Source organism: Lipophrys pholis (genome assembly GCF_963383615.2).
Source record: "Lipophrys pholis genome assembly, chromosome: 13".
NCBI lineage: Eukaryota > Metazoa > Chordata > Actinopteri > Blenniiformes > Blenniidae > Lipophrys > Lipophrys pholis.
Genome location: NC_137632.1, coordinates 11,859,812 through 11,875,926, shown reverse-complemented (window position 1 = coordinate 11,875,926; position 16,115 = coordinate 11,859,812). Strand labels below are relative to the sequence as shown.

At 40.1% G+C, this 16,115-nt stretch overlaps 2 protein-coding genes across 6 annotated transcripts in view; one reads left to right on the top strand and one right to left on the bottom strand.

Moving 5' to 3' along the window:
- Positions 1–3: 3 nt before the first annotated feature.
- LOC308118478 (cytochrome c-like) lies at positions 4–2,066 on the bottom strand. Its single transcript, XM_080477916.1, has 3 exons — positions 1,922–2,066; positions 912–1,088; positions 4–816 (listed from the first exon to the last, which is right to left on the bottom strand). The coding sequence occupies exons 2-3, from the start codon at positions 1,081–1,083 to the stop codon at positions 671–673; spliced, it is 318 nt and encodes a 105-aa protein (XP_080334042.1). The 5' UTR covers positions 1,084–1,088; positions 1,922–2,066; the 3' UTR covers positions 4–670.
- A 3,586-nt stretch (positions 2,067–5,652) lies between these two features.
- Positions 5,653–16,115, top strand: part of osbpl6 (oxysterol binding protein-like 6) — a 32,414-nt gene continuing 21,951 nt past the window's right edge. For 2 of the 5 annotated variants that reach the window (XM_080478436.1, XM_080478434.1), the window contains exons 1-3: positions 5,673–5,971; positions 6,105–6,297; positions 14,249–14,495. In XM_080478436.1, the coding sequence (XP_080334562.1) occupies positions 14,349–14,495 (147 nt within the window). In that variant the 5' untranslated portion in view covers positions 5,673–5,971; positions 6,105–6,297; positions 14,249–14,348. Of the gene's footprint in view, positions 5,972–6,104; positions 6,298–10,359; positions 10,846–14,248; positions 14,496–16,115 lie in introns of those variants that run through there. The other 3 variants (XM_080478433.1, XM_080478435.1, XM_080478437.1) reach the window with 3 other exon arrangements.

The following is a 16,115-nucleotide window of genomic DNA, read 5'->3' as shown; positions in this document are numbered from 1 at the left end:
ACTGCATTGAACAGAAGCTACTCCCTTTCTTGGGTTTATTCAAGTAAATGCAACATAACGGACATCAGACTAGCACTTCAACACAATGTCCTAACCTTCAGGTACACCAAACACTGAAATTACCTCAATATATATATATATATATATTATTAACCAGTGATTTCATTCACAAATCTTCAGATGAAACACTTTCCTTAAAAGGATTTGAATTAAACAACTTCTTAAATGTATGTTTAGTGTCAGTTTTATTTAACTTGCAAATGAATTCAAATGACAAAACACAAGTGAGGTATCATCGAAGCAGAAAAGGCATATTCATTTTTGGAACAGAGTTAAGACAACTTGATTATAAACCAAGAAACTGTTCATTAAAAAAAAAAAAAACATGGATGACAGGTAAACACATCTTCAGTCCCTACATTTTGAATAGACAGTATATGGATAATAATTTATGTTAAACGACATAAAACCAAGAGATATCGTGTAACTTCACTTCATGGGGGACGATGATACCAGTCATTCAGGTACAGCTGGGACAATGATGACAACTTGTCATGCCAACACCAATCCGATTGGTTCCTGTTCTGTCTTATTTGAAAAAACAAATGTCCTGGTCTCTGAAGCGATTTATCAAGGCACAAAAATTGACAAAAAGCTAAATCAGAATCCTCTATGAGGTTGCAGACTTCAGATATGCGACAAGGTCAGTTCTTTCATTCTTCTTTTTGATGCCAGCAAAGATCATCTTTGTTCCGGGAATGTACTTCTTGGGATTCTCCAAATAAATCATCAGAGTGTCCTCCTCCCAGATGATGCCTGAACATAGAAAGGAGCAGTGAGCAAATAATGCTGAAGCAAAAAGCAGGATTCATGTGATTTAAATATTATGTATATACCCATACACTATTTACCTTTGCTTTTGTTGGCATCAGTGTAGTTGTAACCGTCTGCCTGGCCTGTTTTGCGTCCAAAGAGTCCCCAGAGATTGGGTCCAACCTTGTGCTTTCCACCATTCTCCACAGTATGACACTGGGCACACTTCTGGACAAAGGCCTTCTTCCCCTTGTTGATGTCTCCAGGCATGGTTTCTAAAGAAGAAAAGAAAAAAGACAAAAAAAAAAAGATAATTAAACACAATTTCTTTACTAAAGCTAGAACATGCATGGGAACCTGACATCTCGTGGGCTACATGTGTCTCCAGTCTCTATACTTTGCAGATACTTGCCAATTTCCAAAATTATTGGTTCAATAAGCCATGGCAGGGTACATGTGTTCAGTCACACTTGACCTTCTGGTAGTGAAGATCCATTATTTGCAGACCTCACAACCATCCTAAACCAGATCTACGATATTTTTTTTAATAATTTACTCACACCGGTCTCCACAAAAGGTGGGAAAATACATTTGAATTCTTTTTTTCCCCCAATTCTTTGTGTCGAATAAGAATGTAATGCCCTCATTTGGCCGCACGGTGGAGTAACTTCCTCGTTGCACAACCACTCAAGAAGTGTTACAAAACTTCACCAAGTTTATTTATGTAATACAGCCTCGTCCAACAAAAAAAGAAGTTTGGGTAATCTCCGTAGTTATCAGTGATATATGAATAATGTCTTTTAAACTCACTTAATGGGTTTAATATTCGACATGTTAAATAAAGCTCAATCGTGGTAGAAGCTAACGTTTCAGAATAACACAAACTAAACTTATTTATATATAGCACGTGTTAAATACGTTTATTCATGTCGTTAACTCACTTATATGGTTTATAAATAAGATATTTCCTCAGGAAACGCCGGCTCAAGACCACGTTGCATAAAAGTAGAGCCTAGAATGATTTCAGTCGCAAATAAATTCAATTCATGAAACTCCCACCGCCAGAAAAGTTTCCTCTCTTGATCACTCTTAGTATTTCTGGTCTTACCTTCTCTTGGCGAGTGTTCAGTCGGTTAAAGCTGACTTCGGTCTGCGCGGGCTTCGGCCTTCAACCGGCTTTGCTTCACAAACGTGCTCCGTTTCCGTGAAATTACGCCCGGTGCTACGTCATCGGTCAGCTGACCTGTTTCATCACCCTCCGCGTCATTGGATGACCGTTAAGCACGCGCCGGGGACTCGCCTTCAGGGGTTGCGCAACGAAAACTTCCAGAATGATTTTCACGATCACCTGATTTTAATATGAACTTCGTATCACTTCTTGAGGACACAATAATCAGAAATGTTTCGCCGCAGGAGTTTATTGAGTTCAGCATCAGAGCTGAGTAAAACGCTGTGATATTAATTCTCCATAGCAGGGTAAATAAACACCTTTTAGGGGTCATTTTTATCACGTTAAGTCTATTTAACCTAACTACACTTACTGCCTTGAAATGTGTTTAGAAGTGTTTTATTTGTGTAGATTGTATAGTTTTAAAATTATGAGTGTTTTGTGTTTTAACCTTCCGTGGCTATAACATGCCTACTTTTTTGTACTTTTTTTTTGTTTGTAGGCTTTTTTTAGACTTTATATATTTTTTTAAATTATGAGACGTTTATATATATATATATAACAAATAAATCTATCTATCTATCTATCTATCTATCTATTTCTAAATGTCCCTGAGGGTAAATAAAATACCTACCTAATTTTGTCCATCAAATGCAGTACAGTCACTGTGATTTATATGTGTGTCCATCAATGCAGTGAACTACACTAGTCTTATGGCTGAAAAATTATCTTTTTTTATTCTTTATATAAAAGAGTATGAGGAATTAAATCCCAGATTGGATAGTTGGTAAACAAACAGCATAGAGGTTACCACAATAATGTGTTTTCAGTAGTTATAGAAAAAAAAGAGATATTCAAGATAGTAGCACATGTTATATCCATGATAGTAATGAAAAAAAAATCTGAACTATATCCTACAAAATACAAATATTTTGAAAACAACATCTGTCTGATGAATTCATTCCATTTTGTGAGCATCTTAGTAACTCAAATTGGTGAGAATTTTTCAGTTTTTTTTAATCCATCCTCCATACCTGCTTCATCTACTTTAGGACCCCTCAGCAGATGATGTGCAAAAGGCAGTGTGCAACAGGTGAGCAGCCCATCAATATGCTAATAGACAGAAAGCCACCCGAAGAGACACCAATACACTTCATATTCATCTTTTGGAGTGATGGAGGATCTGAGTCTGTATCATCTTATAAAGAGGGCTGTAGACAAGCAGTTGAGTTGACTATGGTTAAAAACTGGGCTTTCCCGGGGACAGGTCATCAGTCCATCATGTGCGTGCACGCACACACAAACACACACAAACACACCTCTTCAGTACATTTTTAGGTTGTTGTGTTTGGACCTCCTTCAATTGCATTCTGTGACTGCAAGTTAATAACTCGAATAAAAGACAGTCTGGATACAACTGTAAATGTGTTTTATTTTTTTCTTTCTACACTGGCAGAAATAAGGAATAATTTAATTTTTTTCCTCAATTGACACAGATGCTTCTCACATATTATATTGTTAGATTGTTTGAAACTCTTTCCAGTATTGTGAACAATCAAAATGTCTTTGTGATTTATACAGTTACAATAAAGTCAATGAAAAAAAACAAAAAACATGTTACAAGTCTCCAAAGTCTACACTTTCATTATAGACACAGTTATAAGCTTGGGGGAGTTTCTATAACTCTTCTAAACTGTTTGAGAATGTTATTTCAGTATTTCAGAAATTGTATAAATGATCTTACAATGTGATTGAGGTCATGCTGCAGTGGGCTGGAATAATTGCTCTAACAAAGGAGAGTAAAATGTGTGTCATGTCAGACTTGAGCTCAGGGAAGAAAAGGCAGCCTATTAATTCCAAATTAATGAGCTGCCTTTGTCATCCCACACACGTTTACCGATTCCTACCCACACAGGACTTATACAATTCACTTGCTGTCCTACAATAGAAAGTTACTGTGAAAAATTGTACGGATGACAAGGGGTATTCTGACAATGACAAGTGTTGAGACACAGGAACCCTTAAATTGGAGCATGTCAGAGGCTGGGTATGCCTGTCATACCAAGTTATTTTGAGACTGACTGACAAATGGGAAGGATTTATGGTCGCCTTTACCTGTGGATAGCCCATTGACTTTTGTATGGGACATGTTCTCATTTAACCCCACAGCCTAAGGCTCCTTACTGGGTTAACAGTTCCCTACTGTTGATCAGAAAGTATTGGATTCAGAAAAATTATACAAAATAACTAAAATTGGATTCAAAATGGAAATTTAAAACGATACATAAAATGACCTCAAAAGAAAAGTGTAACTACCAAAAGTGAATAATAGCAACAATAGGAGACACATAATAACACACCAGAGACATAAATTAAGTTTCCCAAGATTATCCACTTTATTCAAAACACAACAAAAAAGACATGTGAAATATTCCAATTGGTCTGCACCTTGCATAGTGGATGTCATTGAGTCAAGTGGGAACTTATACATGTCTGTGCCCAGGGGCAAACTGTTTCATAATCTACCCTGGACTGTGCATAAAAATCCCAGGAGCACACCAGTTTCCAAGATACTGGATTGGAGAAGCAAACACTAATGAGCACTAAATATAAACCAAGGTTTCCTAGGTCACTTCGACTTTCGACATTCAAAAGAGTAACAACGTCCATTCATACTGACCTGCCAGCATTCTTTCACTGAGTTAGACTGGTTGATTATGTGTATAATGCTTTCATCAATAATATTATCTAACCGAGGTCACCAGCAGGGTGAAAGACCACTTTCTACTAATCAGTGTTCACGATGTCGATATCATTGATGGCCTCAAAAATCCCACATAACAGGTCAGGACAGTTGGCACACTTCACTGATGAGCTACTTGTACTGAAGGTATCTAAAAACTGTTTATTTATGCTGTGATTGGTGGCAGTTTTGCACTAAAAAAAACACTGAGTGTCGTTCTAATATTCTGCTCTTCTCATGAATGGTCAGGATAGCCAGACAAATATGTCTCTGACAAATGTGAGCATGTGTGTGTGTGTGTGTGTGTGTGTGTGTGTGTGTGTGTGTGTGTGTGTGTGTGTGTGTGTGTGTGTGTGTGTGTGTGTGTGTGTGTGTGTGTGGTTTAGCTATGGGAATAACATGTATAAAACGTGACATATGGTTGAAGTGCGTGGCAGCACCTCTGTGGCTCCCCACGTGGCAGCAGCCGACTGCTGCACGCTCAGTCATTACTGTTACAGTTGGGTTGAGCCGTTGCCAGGCAACCATGTGTTCTATTACTTAGGAAAAGGTACGAGCGGGCAGAACAATTTAATGCTTCAGACGTGGCAGATAGTCCATTTCGTGCGGCATTATAATGATAATTATTGCTCAGTGATGCTTCGGCTTTATGTTTGAAAAGAACGGCACCATGTTTGACCTCTGAGAAGGCAGAAGGAGCAGAACTAACAGCAGGATAGTCTCTCTCTCTCTCTCTCTCTCTCTTTCTCTCTCTCTCTCTCTCTCTCTCTCTCTCTCTCTCTCTCTCTCTCTCTCTCTCTCTCTCTCTTCCATTCAGAACCGCTCCGGGTCCTCGACACCACGGAGTCCGGGTTTTGCCCATCACTCCGTCGCCATGTCTTGCGAGCAGCCGCTGTCCGCCTCTGTTTGATCCAGTCCGGTGATTAGTTCCCGCTCAAAGCCCGTCTTGCTGCAGGGAGGAGCGAGCGCGAGCGGAGTGCAGTTGAGCCGAGCTCGAGCATCACATCCCCGCATTCAAGGAAACGGCCAAACACAGCACTTTTTATTTTGGACTTCCCATAATGTTCTAGCTCTCGTATGGTGCAAGTGCTTGATAAGAGTGAATAAAGGTGGCCCGTGCGGATCCCTATGGAAGGCGTCAGTGTTTGAGGAGCTGGGAATCTCTAACCACAGTCAAGGGAGACCCCCTCAATTGTTTTCTGCGCCAAGAACTGTAAAGACATGGTCATCATCACGCCGCATCTGTGGTAAGGCGGGCAGCTTTTCTCTTTCTCCTTCAACCTGTGTCAGTGACGCTTCCACGGGGAGAGCCATCTTATCAGAAACAAACATTCTGAATTAAATTTTGCACAGCTGTGGTGTTTTCGTGTACCCTCTCAGAGCGAGACCCCCAGCATCCTTTTGTATTTGCATCCTGAGTGAATTCGCCGAGGACCAGTCAGACATGACCACCGAGCCCGAGCCGAGAGCTAGCCGCTGCTAGAATAACCCCGCACACCGTCCAAACATCGCAGCATCACCAGGATCCAGTCCCAACAAAACATGGACGCATCAGTGTGTTAAAACCCTCCAGGCAAGCCAACTCTGAGTGACTTTGAAGATGTGGGCATTATGCGTCACTGACATTTTGACCTTTTTCTTTTTTTTCTCTCTCTCTCTTTTTTTTTTTTTTTGTGCCTCATGCTTTCTCCCACAGTCACGTGAATTAACTGCTTAATGACAAACTAAACACCATGACACCTGCTCACAATCGTCTATCCTCCCATTCGTGATGTCGTCAGTGTCTGAATGACAACGGATTGAAAGTTAACCAACTTCTGTCAGTCACAGGGTTGTCCCACATTATCACTCAGTCTGCCTTTCCCCCCACTGAAGGTCAGCCAGTGACTTTGCAGTCATTTAAAATAGATTCAAATCACATAAATTAAAGAAGAGCAGAGGAGGCTGGAAAGCTCTATGCATCTGTAGTCTGTAGCTGACACACTTGCTCGAATAGATGTTACATTGATCAGCAGTGATTATTGATTCTCTGATGTACTGCTTGTCCCAGCCTGAGGAAACCTCCTGCTGAAGGTGTCCTGTCCCATTCACATCTGTACAAAGCCTTTGTGGCTCATTCTTTGTCCAAGGGTGTAAAGCGTCTTGCCAAACCTCACAGGTGCTCAAAATATGAAATCCAGATTGTGATGTTTGTCATACATGATTAGTAAATCAGACAGTAATAAATGGTACGTCACACTCGCCAAACAGGCTGAGACATTCAAGCACAGAGTTCAATATGTGAAAGTAGTAACAGTATATAATACATGGTTTGAAATGTGACGACTCATCCATGGACGTTGTGTTTGTTTCCTTTTAATCGTTGTTTTTACTAATTATAAGCATGTCTGTTCATCTCAAAGTTGCTACCCCAATCAGCTTTTTGTTTATTTTGTCTAACATTCTCTAAGTACAGTAGTTGTTGTCATTCACAAATCATTGGTACCTATCATTTAGTTTTGAGTCCACACTAATAGGGCATGTTAGTTGCCTGGACATGTTTGTCTTTAGGAAAGCACCTAAAATATTAAACCATAACCCCCCCCCCCTAAAATAAAAATAAAAAAGGAACATTATGATGTTAACAAAGTATAGTAGTTTATGCCAAGCAACTGAGAAGATCTGTACAAGTTCTCTGTGCCAACTTGACTTTCCTAACAGTTTCCAACTGTCCAAGTTTTCTAATATGGGCCGGAGTCAGACAGTACCTTAAAAGTATTACAGCTCTACCTAGATGATGTAATGTCGAGCAGCGTGGGATAAACTGGCTCTGTCCAGTTGGTGGTATTAAAAACAGAGAGAAAGAGAGAGACGGGCCTACTTTAAAGGGATGTGCTGCTCACTGCTTCCAGATGTCACAAGATCTACATCCCTTTAGCCTGCTGTTGTGCACACAGGTAAACCATCAAAGCGTGGCTCTCTTCATCGATAAGCATTATTATCCAGTTGTAAATTCAGACAATACTTGTCCTCAAGGACCCGGTAATATAATCTAGGGACATGAGTCTCCTTTGGTTGGTCCACCTTAATTATGCAAGAGAGAGTGGTGTGCGTGTGTGCGTGCGTGTGTGTGTGTGTGTGTGTGTGTGTGTGTGTGTGTGTGTGTGTGTGTGTGTGTGTGTGTGTGTGTGTGTGTGTGTGTGTGTGTGTGTGTGTGTGTGTGTGAGTGTGTGTGTGTGTGTGTGTGTGTGTATAACATGATATTATGTTTCTTGGAAGTGGTGACAACATAAACATGAATGTCTTTCTGCCACTATCGGTGCATTTCACATCATGCTTCATCGTGTTACATGCTTGTGATGAGGGAGGCTTTTAGTGACTGTTGCTTTTGGTTTATTGTGCGTTAACAGCTGGATTGTTTGGACTTGGCTCTCGCTGTCCTTGACATGTCGGGTGTCTCACTCAGGTCTTATTTTCCTCATCCTTCTCATATCTCTCAGCGCTGGGCACAGGGATGGTGGGATTACTGCGGTTCTCCCTGCCTCTCTTGACATCCTTGTCTTTTTCCACTTGGCTTCACGTCAGGACAGATGATAGTCACTTCTTTATTTTTGATGCTGTATTGATCCCTGAAGGAGAAATTTGACTTTACAGTTGCCACCTCCTCTAAGGTCACAGTACTTTTTCAGCAGCACAAAACAGCCCTGGAGCCTGAGGGAAAGTGTTGTTGAAAGACATTTCAAGACAGGGAATTGTTCTTACAGCAGGTGTCTGGAGTTTGTGGTTGCCACTCAACTCAAACCATTTCCTGTATTTTTATTTAGTTTCATTTTCCTGAAATGACAGGAAGCTATATTCTATATTCGTGTTTTTTAGTTTCGTGGTAGTATCTGTCCCAAACACAAGCTGGGCTTGGCGTCACTGCTGGCGCTGTCACTGCAATGTTTCAGTAGTACAAAAAACATTCTGCAAAATCTGTTGTGATTCTTCAAATATTTTTGGAATGTTACAAAACTGTAAACAGCGGATGATCTTTCTCTTTATTCTTAAAAATCCTTTTCTCAAAATGTGATGAACTAGATAGATAGATAGATTTTGTTATTGTAGCATACGTCAATGTCTAGTCAGTGCATCACTTGCACACAGTAAATATGAAAAATATAAATACATAAAAATTGATAACACTTGAGTAAATAGATAAATGTTAAAGACCACTAAAACTTAATAAATAGTAAAAACAACCACACAAATAATGAATTGCACAATCCCGTCAGTGGACTAAAAACATGTAAGCATCATGAATTATTGTTAGCTGCTTTGGGTTTTGATTTTGCCATAAGATAAAATCTGTTTATGAGTCTGTTATTACTTGTTTGTTTGTTACTACTGCTGTTAAGCTGACACTTTGAGACATGCAGGGCCCCCCTCCCAAAAAGAAACCTCTCTAAACATTACAAACATGTTCGGGGATCTCTCAGACATTTAATTCAGCATCTTTTTGTCTTTAGGCTTTGAGCTGAAACAGCACAGCACTCACTGACAGCCATGGGTTTACGAGTAACTGAAAACATTTCTGGTGCTGTTGGTTTCCAATAAACTAAAGTTGCTGTACCTGTAATGCATCTGTTAAGAAACTGCCACCACAACCAATTTTTCAAACAACGCCAAGCGTGACACATTTGCTGTACAGCTGCTTAATAGTGTGACCATTTTGAAAAATAATACAGTGTTGTGCTTCATTTGCAGTTGCATCAAAAATGGCCCTTTTGCAATTTAAAGGGTTCAATGCGTCAGGGTTTGAGACAGATTTTTCTTTCATTCAGATGGTGACGCAAACTCCATCTTGCAGGATTCTTCAGTTGTTGCTTTTACTGGCCAATTTTTTTTCCCCTCATAAAAATCCTAAGTGTTCCTGAGAGCTGCATTCACTTTTACAAACTAGACAGTTTTATAATGGTGTAATAGTAATAATGATGACCCTTCTTATGTGATGCATCAACAGTGCATTTGTAAACAAACTATCCAGAAATGAAGCTTGGGTTTTGTTTTTACTTCATCATTAGGGTTGTTGACTCAGCTTGTTTTTTAGTGTCCCTAGGGTCTGGACTAATGAACCTTGTGTGGATCCTGAATGTGGAATCTTACAAGACATCTTTCGTTGCTTTATATAACTACTAGGGCGGCTGTGGCTCGGTTGGTAGAGTGGGTCGCCTTTCAATTGTAGGGTTGCAGGTTTGATTCCAACGTCCACATGTCTTTGAGCAAAAATATTGGGCTCAACAGTGTGATCCAGAATACTAGAAAGAGCCAAAATTCAATTTAGTTTATTCCCATGAATTCCCGTTTACTCCCATGGAAGGTTTCCAACTTTGCAAATTTCTGGATTTGTGGTGGAAGTGGTGGAAAATGCCATATAAGTGAAATCAATTACACCATTCACCATTTTTACTTGCTGAGGCTGTTAAGTGTCATCTGATGTTTTCACAAAACATCTCCATGACAGTTTTAATATGTTGATTGTGAAAGCTTCCCTTCTTAAATTTGCTTCTTGTCTTGAAGAGTGAAAAAAAGGCAGAACTGCTTCGGGTTTTTGAAATTAAGCTGATGTTGCGTTTTGAGATGAACAAGAGTAACCAGAAAGGGAATTGAAAGTGTTGTGTTTTCAACCGTGGAAACATCGCACGGCCATGGTGACACCGAGCTGAGCAGTAGCCGGTTATGAGTTGGAATTCTGCGAATAATTCTTTCTGGTGTTTTTGCGAAACACGACAGATGTTGAGGCTGCTTAAGCATTACCTCTCATTTGTTTGAAAAGAGCAACAGTCTCTATGATTTCTCTGCGGCTCGGCACTAATCTAAGTTTTGCTCCAGATGATCGAGGCATATTGATTGCAACTTTTAATGGAGATGATCTGATGCTCACATGATTCAGAGGATCCTTTGTGCAGTGAACTGCTCATTTTGTGGAAGTTTGGTGACATTTTGCCCCGACTTGAGGCATCCGGAAAATGTCGCCTCAAGGGTCTTCTCCCCAGACTGTTACATACTAGAGCTGTTGTTGGATTACATGAAGGACCCACTTTGTCTGTGGGATGTTGAAACTTGACGACCATTCCGTTCAGATCTTCCAATCAGGCTTTACGTGAGTTTGAGCTGCGAAAGTATGCTTTGTACTATTTAAAATAATTCTACAGAGTCATGCAACTCAATTAATTTTATTGAATATGATTTTTGGATAATGTTGCAGAATTAGAGTTGTTACAACCTCGGGAGAGGGTTATTATTAGTAACATGATTTTTCTCAACATCTGAAGTGTTCAATGAGACTTTTCATAACTCCAGAAGAAGAATATTATTCCTTAAATTAAGTGTCCAAATGCTGGAGGCTGTGAGGGATAAAGAGCGTCACTTGTTGATAATTATTTAGGTTCTGATGCACAAAATGTTGTGGTCATCGGAAAATATGTTGAATACAAACATGTCAACTGAATTTCACGCATTCAAGTAAAACCATTTCAAAGTCACTGGAAGACACAAATAACACACCAGTGTGTCTTTGTGAAAAGTGAAAACTTCTCACATATTCTTTCAAATAAGAAATGAAATAAAGACATTCAAATAGAATCTGAGATTGTTATATATCGATATAAACACTGTATGACGCTCACAAAAGTGCCATGTTTTCTTTATTTTTCTTGTTTTTTTTCAGCCATTCAAATCTTTATCAGGAATATTGCTTGCATCTGTGTGCACACTCGAAGTCGCACAGTTTAAAAACAAACAGTTGGAGAAGTACTAACACAAAAGTGATAGCAATACACATAAACAATCCATACAAAATCTTTGAGGCTCGAGTGTTATAGAAATAACTTACAGAATTGATACAACTCACCACACTAACACACAGTTTTTTTTTTTGTTTTTTTTTTCAGTTCCTGTTGAGTATAAATCATCGTTATCATTAATCAATACAATGCTCAGGTGTTGCAGAAGCACCCGCTGGGAAGGACTCTGCATCTCCTCCTGCTGAGACACATAATCATGAACAGATTTAGAACAATAAGCTCATGACTAGTACAGTCCCGATCGGACATTCCCCAACGTGTTCCCCCGAGCTTTGTAAGGAGTAATGTCTGTCAGTAAAAGTCTGTCATAATAAAAGTCAAATCAATAGCTCCATGTATGTCTGTCCAATGTATAATGGTAGCATTCTTATTTACTCTATTGGCTATAGTAACGACTGATTTATAGAACTTGTGTTCTTGCTTCAACTAAAATCGTACTTTCATTAAGAGGGTTCTTGGATTAGTGCTGGTGAAGTCACATGGTCTGACAAATTGAAAAAAATAAGTGAAAAACTGTTGGTTACACCTTTTTCCTTCACTTTTTTGATAAGCGTATAGGTTAATGTATTTTAAAGTACATTTTACTTAGAATAATTCAAATTGTAGCCTATACACTACAGCATGCTCAACCATTTATTACCGGTGCTTTAAAACCTTGAAAATAATTTTTTTGTTTTTGTTATTGTTATTAGGTCAAGAAGTGCAGAGTGAATCTGTTAAATAGGCTAAGTTAAATTCACTATCTGATTGGACTCGGTGCCTTGTCTTACAGTCGCTTACACCCTCGTTGGCTTAAGTCAGAGCAGGGATGATGACGTTGTTGAAGGATCTGAATTATAGATTATAGTCTGTGAGGATACTGCACAGTTGCATGTGATCATGCGGGTTGTTGCAGTGTGCCGAGCTGCTCGGCGGCCTCAGAGGTTTCCCTGGCAGACCGAAAACCTGAGCAGAAAAATCCTCCTGTCAAATCATTGGGTTGTTTTTATGAGTGTATCCCGGGAATGTAGTTTGTGATTGCGTGTTGCTGTATATTTTACTTCTATGCACTTGTAGAGTTTGTCTTTGAGCTTTAAGTCGCAAAAAAGTGTTTGAGCAATAAGTCCAACTTCAGACATTATCGTCTGCAAACGTTTCTGTAGAATTAATGTATTAATTGATCATAATATGTCAACGCTATCAGTTTATCATTACCTGAAAAATAAACTGTGAAAACAGTTTTTGTTTTCGCAAAAACACCACGCTGTTTGTCTCCGTACTTAAGGTTTAACAGCTTGATGTAACTAAATTAGACAAACAACAAATGTCCGTTACAGTTGGCCAATTATATTAATGATATCCTTTTCTGAGCATGTGTTAATTCTGGCATCTTTTCAAACTCCAGAAGCCACAAGAACAACACCAATGTGTTTCCTCTAAAATAAGCTGATATTTTCCCATGTAGGGATCCTGCATGCTCCTCAGTGTCTCATCAAGCGTCCCTCAGCTAAACAGGGTTTGTTTATCTGTTTGTTTTCTACTATCTGGCAATCAATGTATGTTTTTAACAGTGCTGAGACCTCCTGAGAGCTCAGACAATTACACATCACCACTGCAGGTATGGGTGTCAGCATGGAGCAACACGGTGCAATGACTAATGAAGAAAACAAGCACCCCCCCTGCTATTCTGCACATAAGGTTAAACAGACATTTTCAACACAACACATTCATTCAAAACATGCCTTTCTCTATATTCTCTAAGGATTTTGGAGGTTAACCTTGAGCATTCTCTGGGTTGTTGCCAGTATGACAGCATAAGGAAGGTGAAATAAACCTGTTATAAAAATTTTTTTTTTATGAAAGCACTGGTTCTGACATATTAAACGATTTATAGTACAAAAACACTTTATTTTAATTTCTTTATTCAACTTTTAATCAGAGAAGCCATTGACTCAGTTAATATTGTAATTGACAAAATAGTGTTTATTGTGCAACTAATATATTTAGTCACCACACAGTTAAATGTGCATGCCCATAGAGGTTAATACAATGCCACAACACGATTATCCTGGAGATGAAAAGATGCAAATAAACAGACGCAATTATGCTTTATTTTTAAATGTCAAAAAGGTATTTGATAATAAAATGTAGATGTAAAGTGGTTATCACTGCAGCCTCACAGTGGGATGTTTGAATCTAGACGCTGTCGTGTTTGACTGGAGTTTGAATGTTTTTTCACGGCCTGCCTGGATTATCCTTCGATTGACTGCTTTCATTCAACAAGCCAATTCCCACCGTTTTCTCTGACTTTGCTCAACAGGCCTCAGTACCCCCACAACCCTAGTCACTAAAATGTATTTATTTACATACACAACAATCAGAATGAAGGGATATATTCCAGATTTGAGAATGTTTAATGAAGTGGAACCCCCCCCCCCCCCTCAAAAAAAAACCCCTCTCATGTATTTTGGGTAATCCTGAGAGGCACAGGTCTAATAACAAACATGAAAGGCTTTTTTAGGTATGCTGATACAATGAGAGGAATGTTAAAACCCCATGCTTCACAAACAGCTCACAGAGCTTCAGCCGAGCATACAGAAATTCACGGGTGGTGTTTTTAAAAACTCCGTTTATGGCTGTGTTGACTTTATGATGTTAACGACAGCACTGCGATGAAATGAGGAAGACAAAGTATGTAACTTCCTGCCGCTTGTGTTTCAGACGAACAGCGAGCCGTCAGCGTGAGGAAGTGTCAAGAGGATGCTCCTGATCCGTGGGGCCCAGTCGTGAGGGAGGTCGGCAGAGCCAACTGGTGCCCAACATGTCACACCATCAACACCATCAGCGGGGCCCGCACGGCCGCACCATGAGCTCTGAGGACAGGAGTGCTGTACTCGTGAACAAAACCTCCACGCCGGTTCACAAGAGCGCTTCCTCCTCTTCCTCCTCCCAGCGCGACAGTCGGCAGGTAATTTTCAAAGCGGCTGGAGGTGCATGAGGAGAAGTGCACATTATTGTGGTTTGGTCCAGTCTTGTATCAGGAGGCATTTATCAACTTCTCCTTAATTGTGCTCACTTCACTATCATATCAGCTCATTCAAGATTGAGGTAGAAAAATATTCCCCTCGATGTGCCAGAAAGCGTTCTAATTGTCCGACAGACAAATGGTACATCACTCCTGCAGTTAATCAATGTCAGTAGCCAGTGTTGGAGAACATTAGCCCAATTCTTAATTTAGCCAGGGGCTTCCAATCCACAGTTGAAATCAGACTATGTAAAGTGTTTTACTAGTTAACCCATTCAATCTCATCCTCCTCACTGACACAGTTTCACATGCATATTTATCATCTAACTCCCAGACTATTCACAATATCTAGAAAATTCAATACCAGAGAGCCGATAAGCGGGCACATATGCCACTCTGCCACTCATTATGGCGGCTGGCAGCACTGCTGCAGTGTGAGTGTCCAATCACTGACAAACTGTAATATTGAAAGTTGTAAAGGTGCAAAAAAGGGTCAGAAGCACTCACTCATTGTCCATCAATTTGTGTTCATATTTCCTTTTTCCTTTAGCCAACACAGCATTCTCTAACGATAATGGTTAATGATTAATTCCCTGTGAAAAGTTAATTAAATGAAGGCCAACCAATGTTCAGCTTTACAAGACCTTACCAACTGATTAGCTGACTAATCAGCTACGAGATATCCGCCTTAATTCCCCGATTGTAAATAAGAGCTCTGCAGAGCCAGTGGTAAACAATGCCATACACTCTTGTTTCACAGTTCATGAGACAAGTGCTTAAACTTGAACCCCGCTGTAAGCCACGCGAAGCCCCCGGCCCGCCCGAACTGTCTGTGCTGCTGTGTCACTGTGGCCGCACAGAAACAGGACACCGAAACCGGAATCTCTGACATCACGGCTTTTCCGTCGGCACCGGGCGATGAATATTTCATGAGGGACAGGCGGAGGCTTGGTGCTCCACTGAACATGTGGCACACTGTGGTAGGCTATGTGGGAGCCCAGCTTTGTGCCCGCAGGAGATGGCTCTCTGTAAAGAAAAGGGAGCTGGGTGGAGAAACGGGGGCCGTTAAGAAAGTGCAGTGGAAGGCCTGCTGCTTGATGAAGCTGACTGTTAACCCTTACAGACCGTCTGTCCACCGTTCCTCACTCTTCTTCCCTTCGTAGGTGAAAGACTTCAGCGTTTCTCACACACTTCTATGAGTTCAAAAGAAGAAGCTTTATTTATGAATCTCTTTTAAAGTCTTAAGTCAAAAAAGCCCAAAAAAAAGAGCTCCCAAAATATAAATGGAAGTCACTGCTCAGTGGATTCCCCTAATCTTGTGCACCTGCGCGATTGAGACCTCAGTATTATCACAAAACTGGCAGCATGACATGAATTTTATTGGGAATTAGCCTTTGATTGTTGCAGCTGCTCCTTGTCATCATTTTTAGCAGCGGAAAGGCTTCAGTCCTACCGCTGTAGGAACTCCACACCGATGGAGGACCATTTCTGTATTTTTAACCTGTGATCTCACTTGAGATTCTTCACTGTTCAAAGTTGGTGAATGTTGCTTGTTTCAGCCTG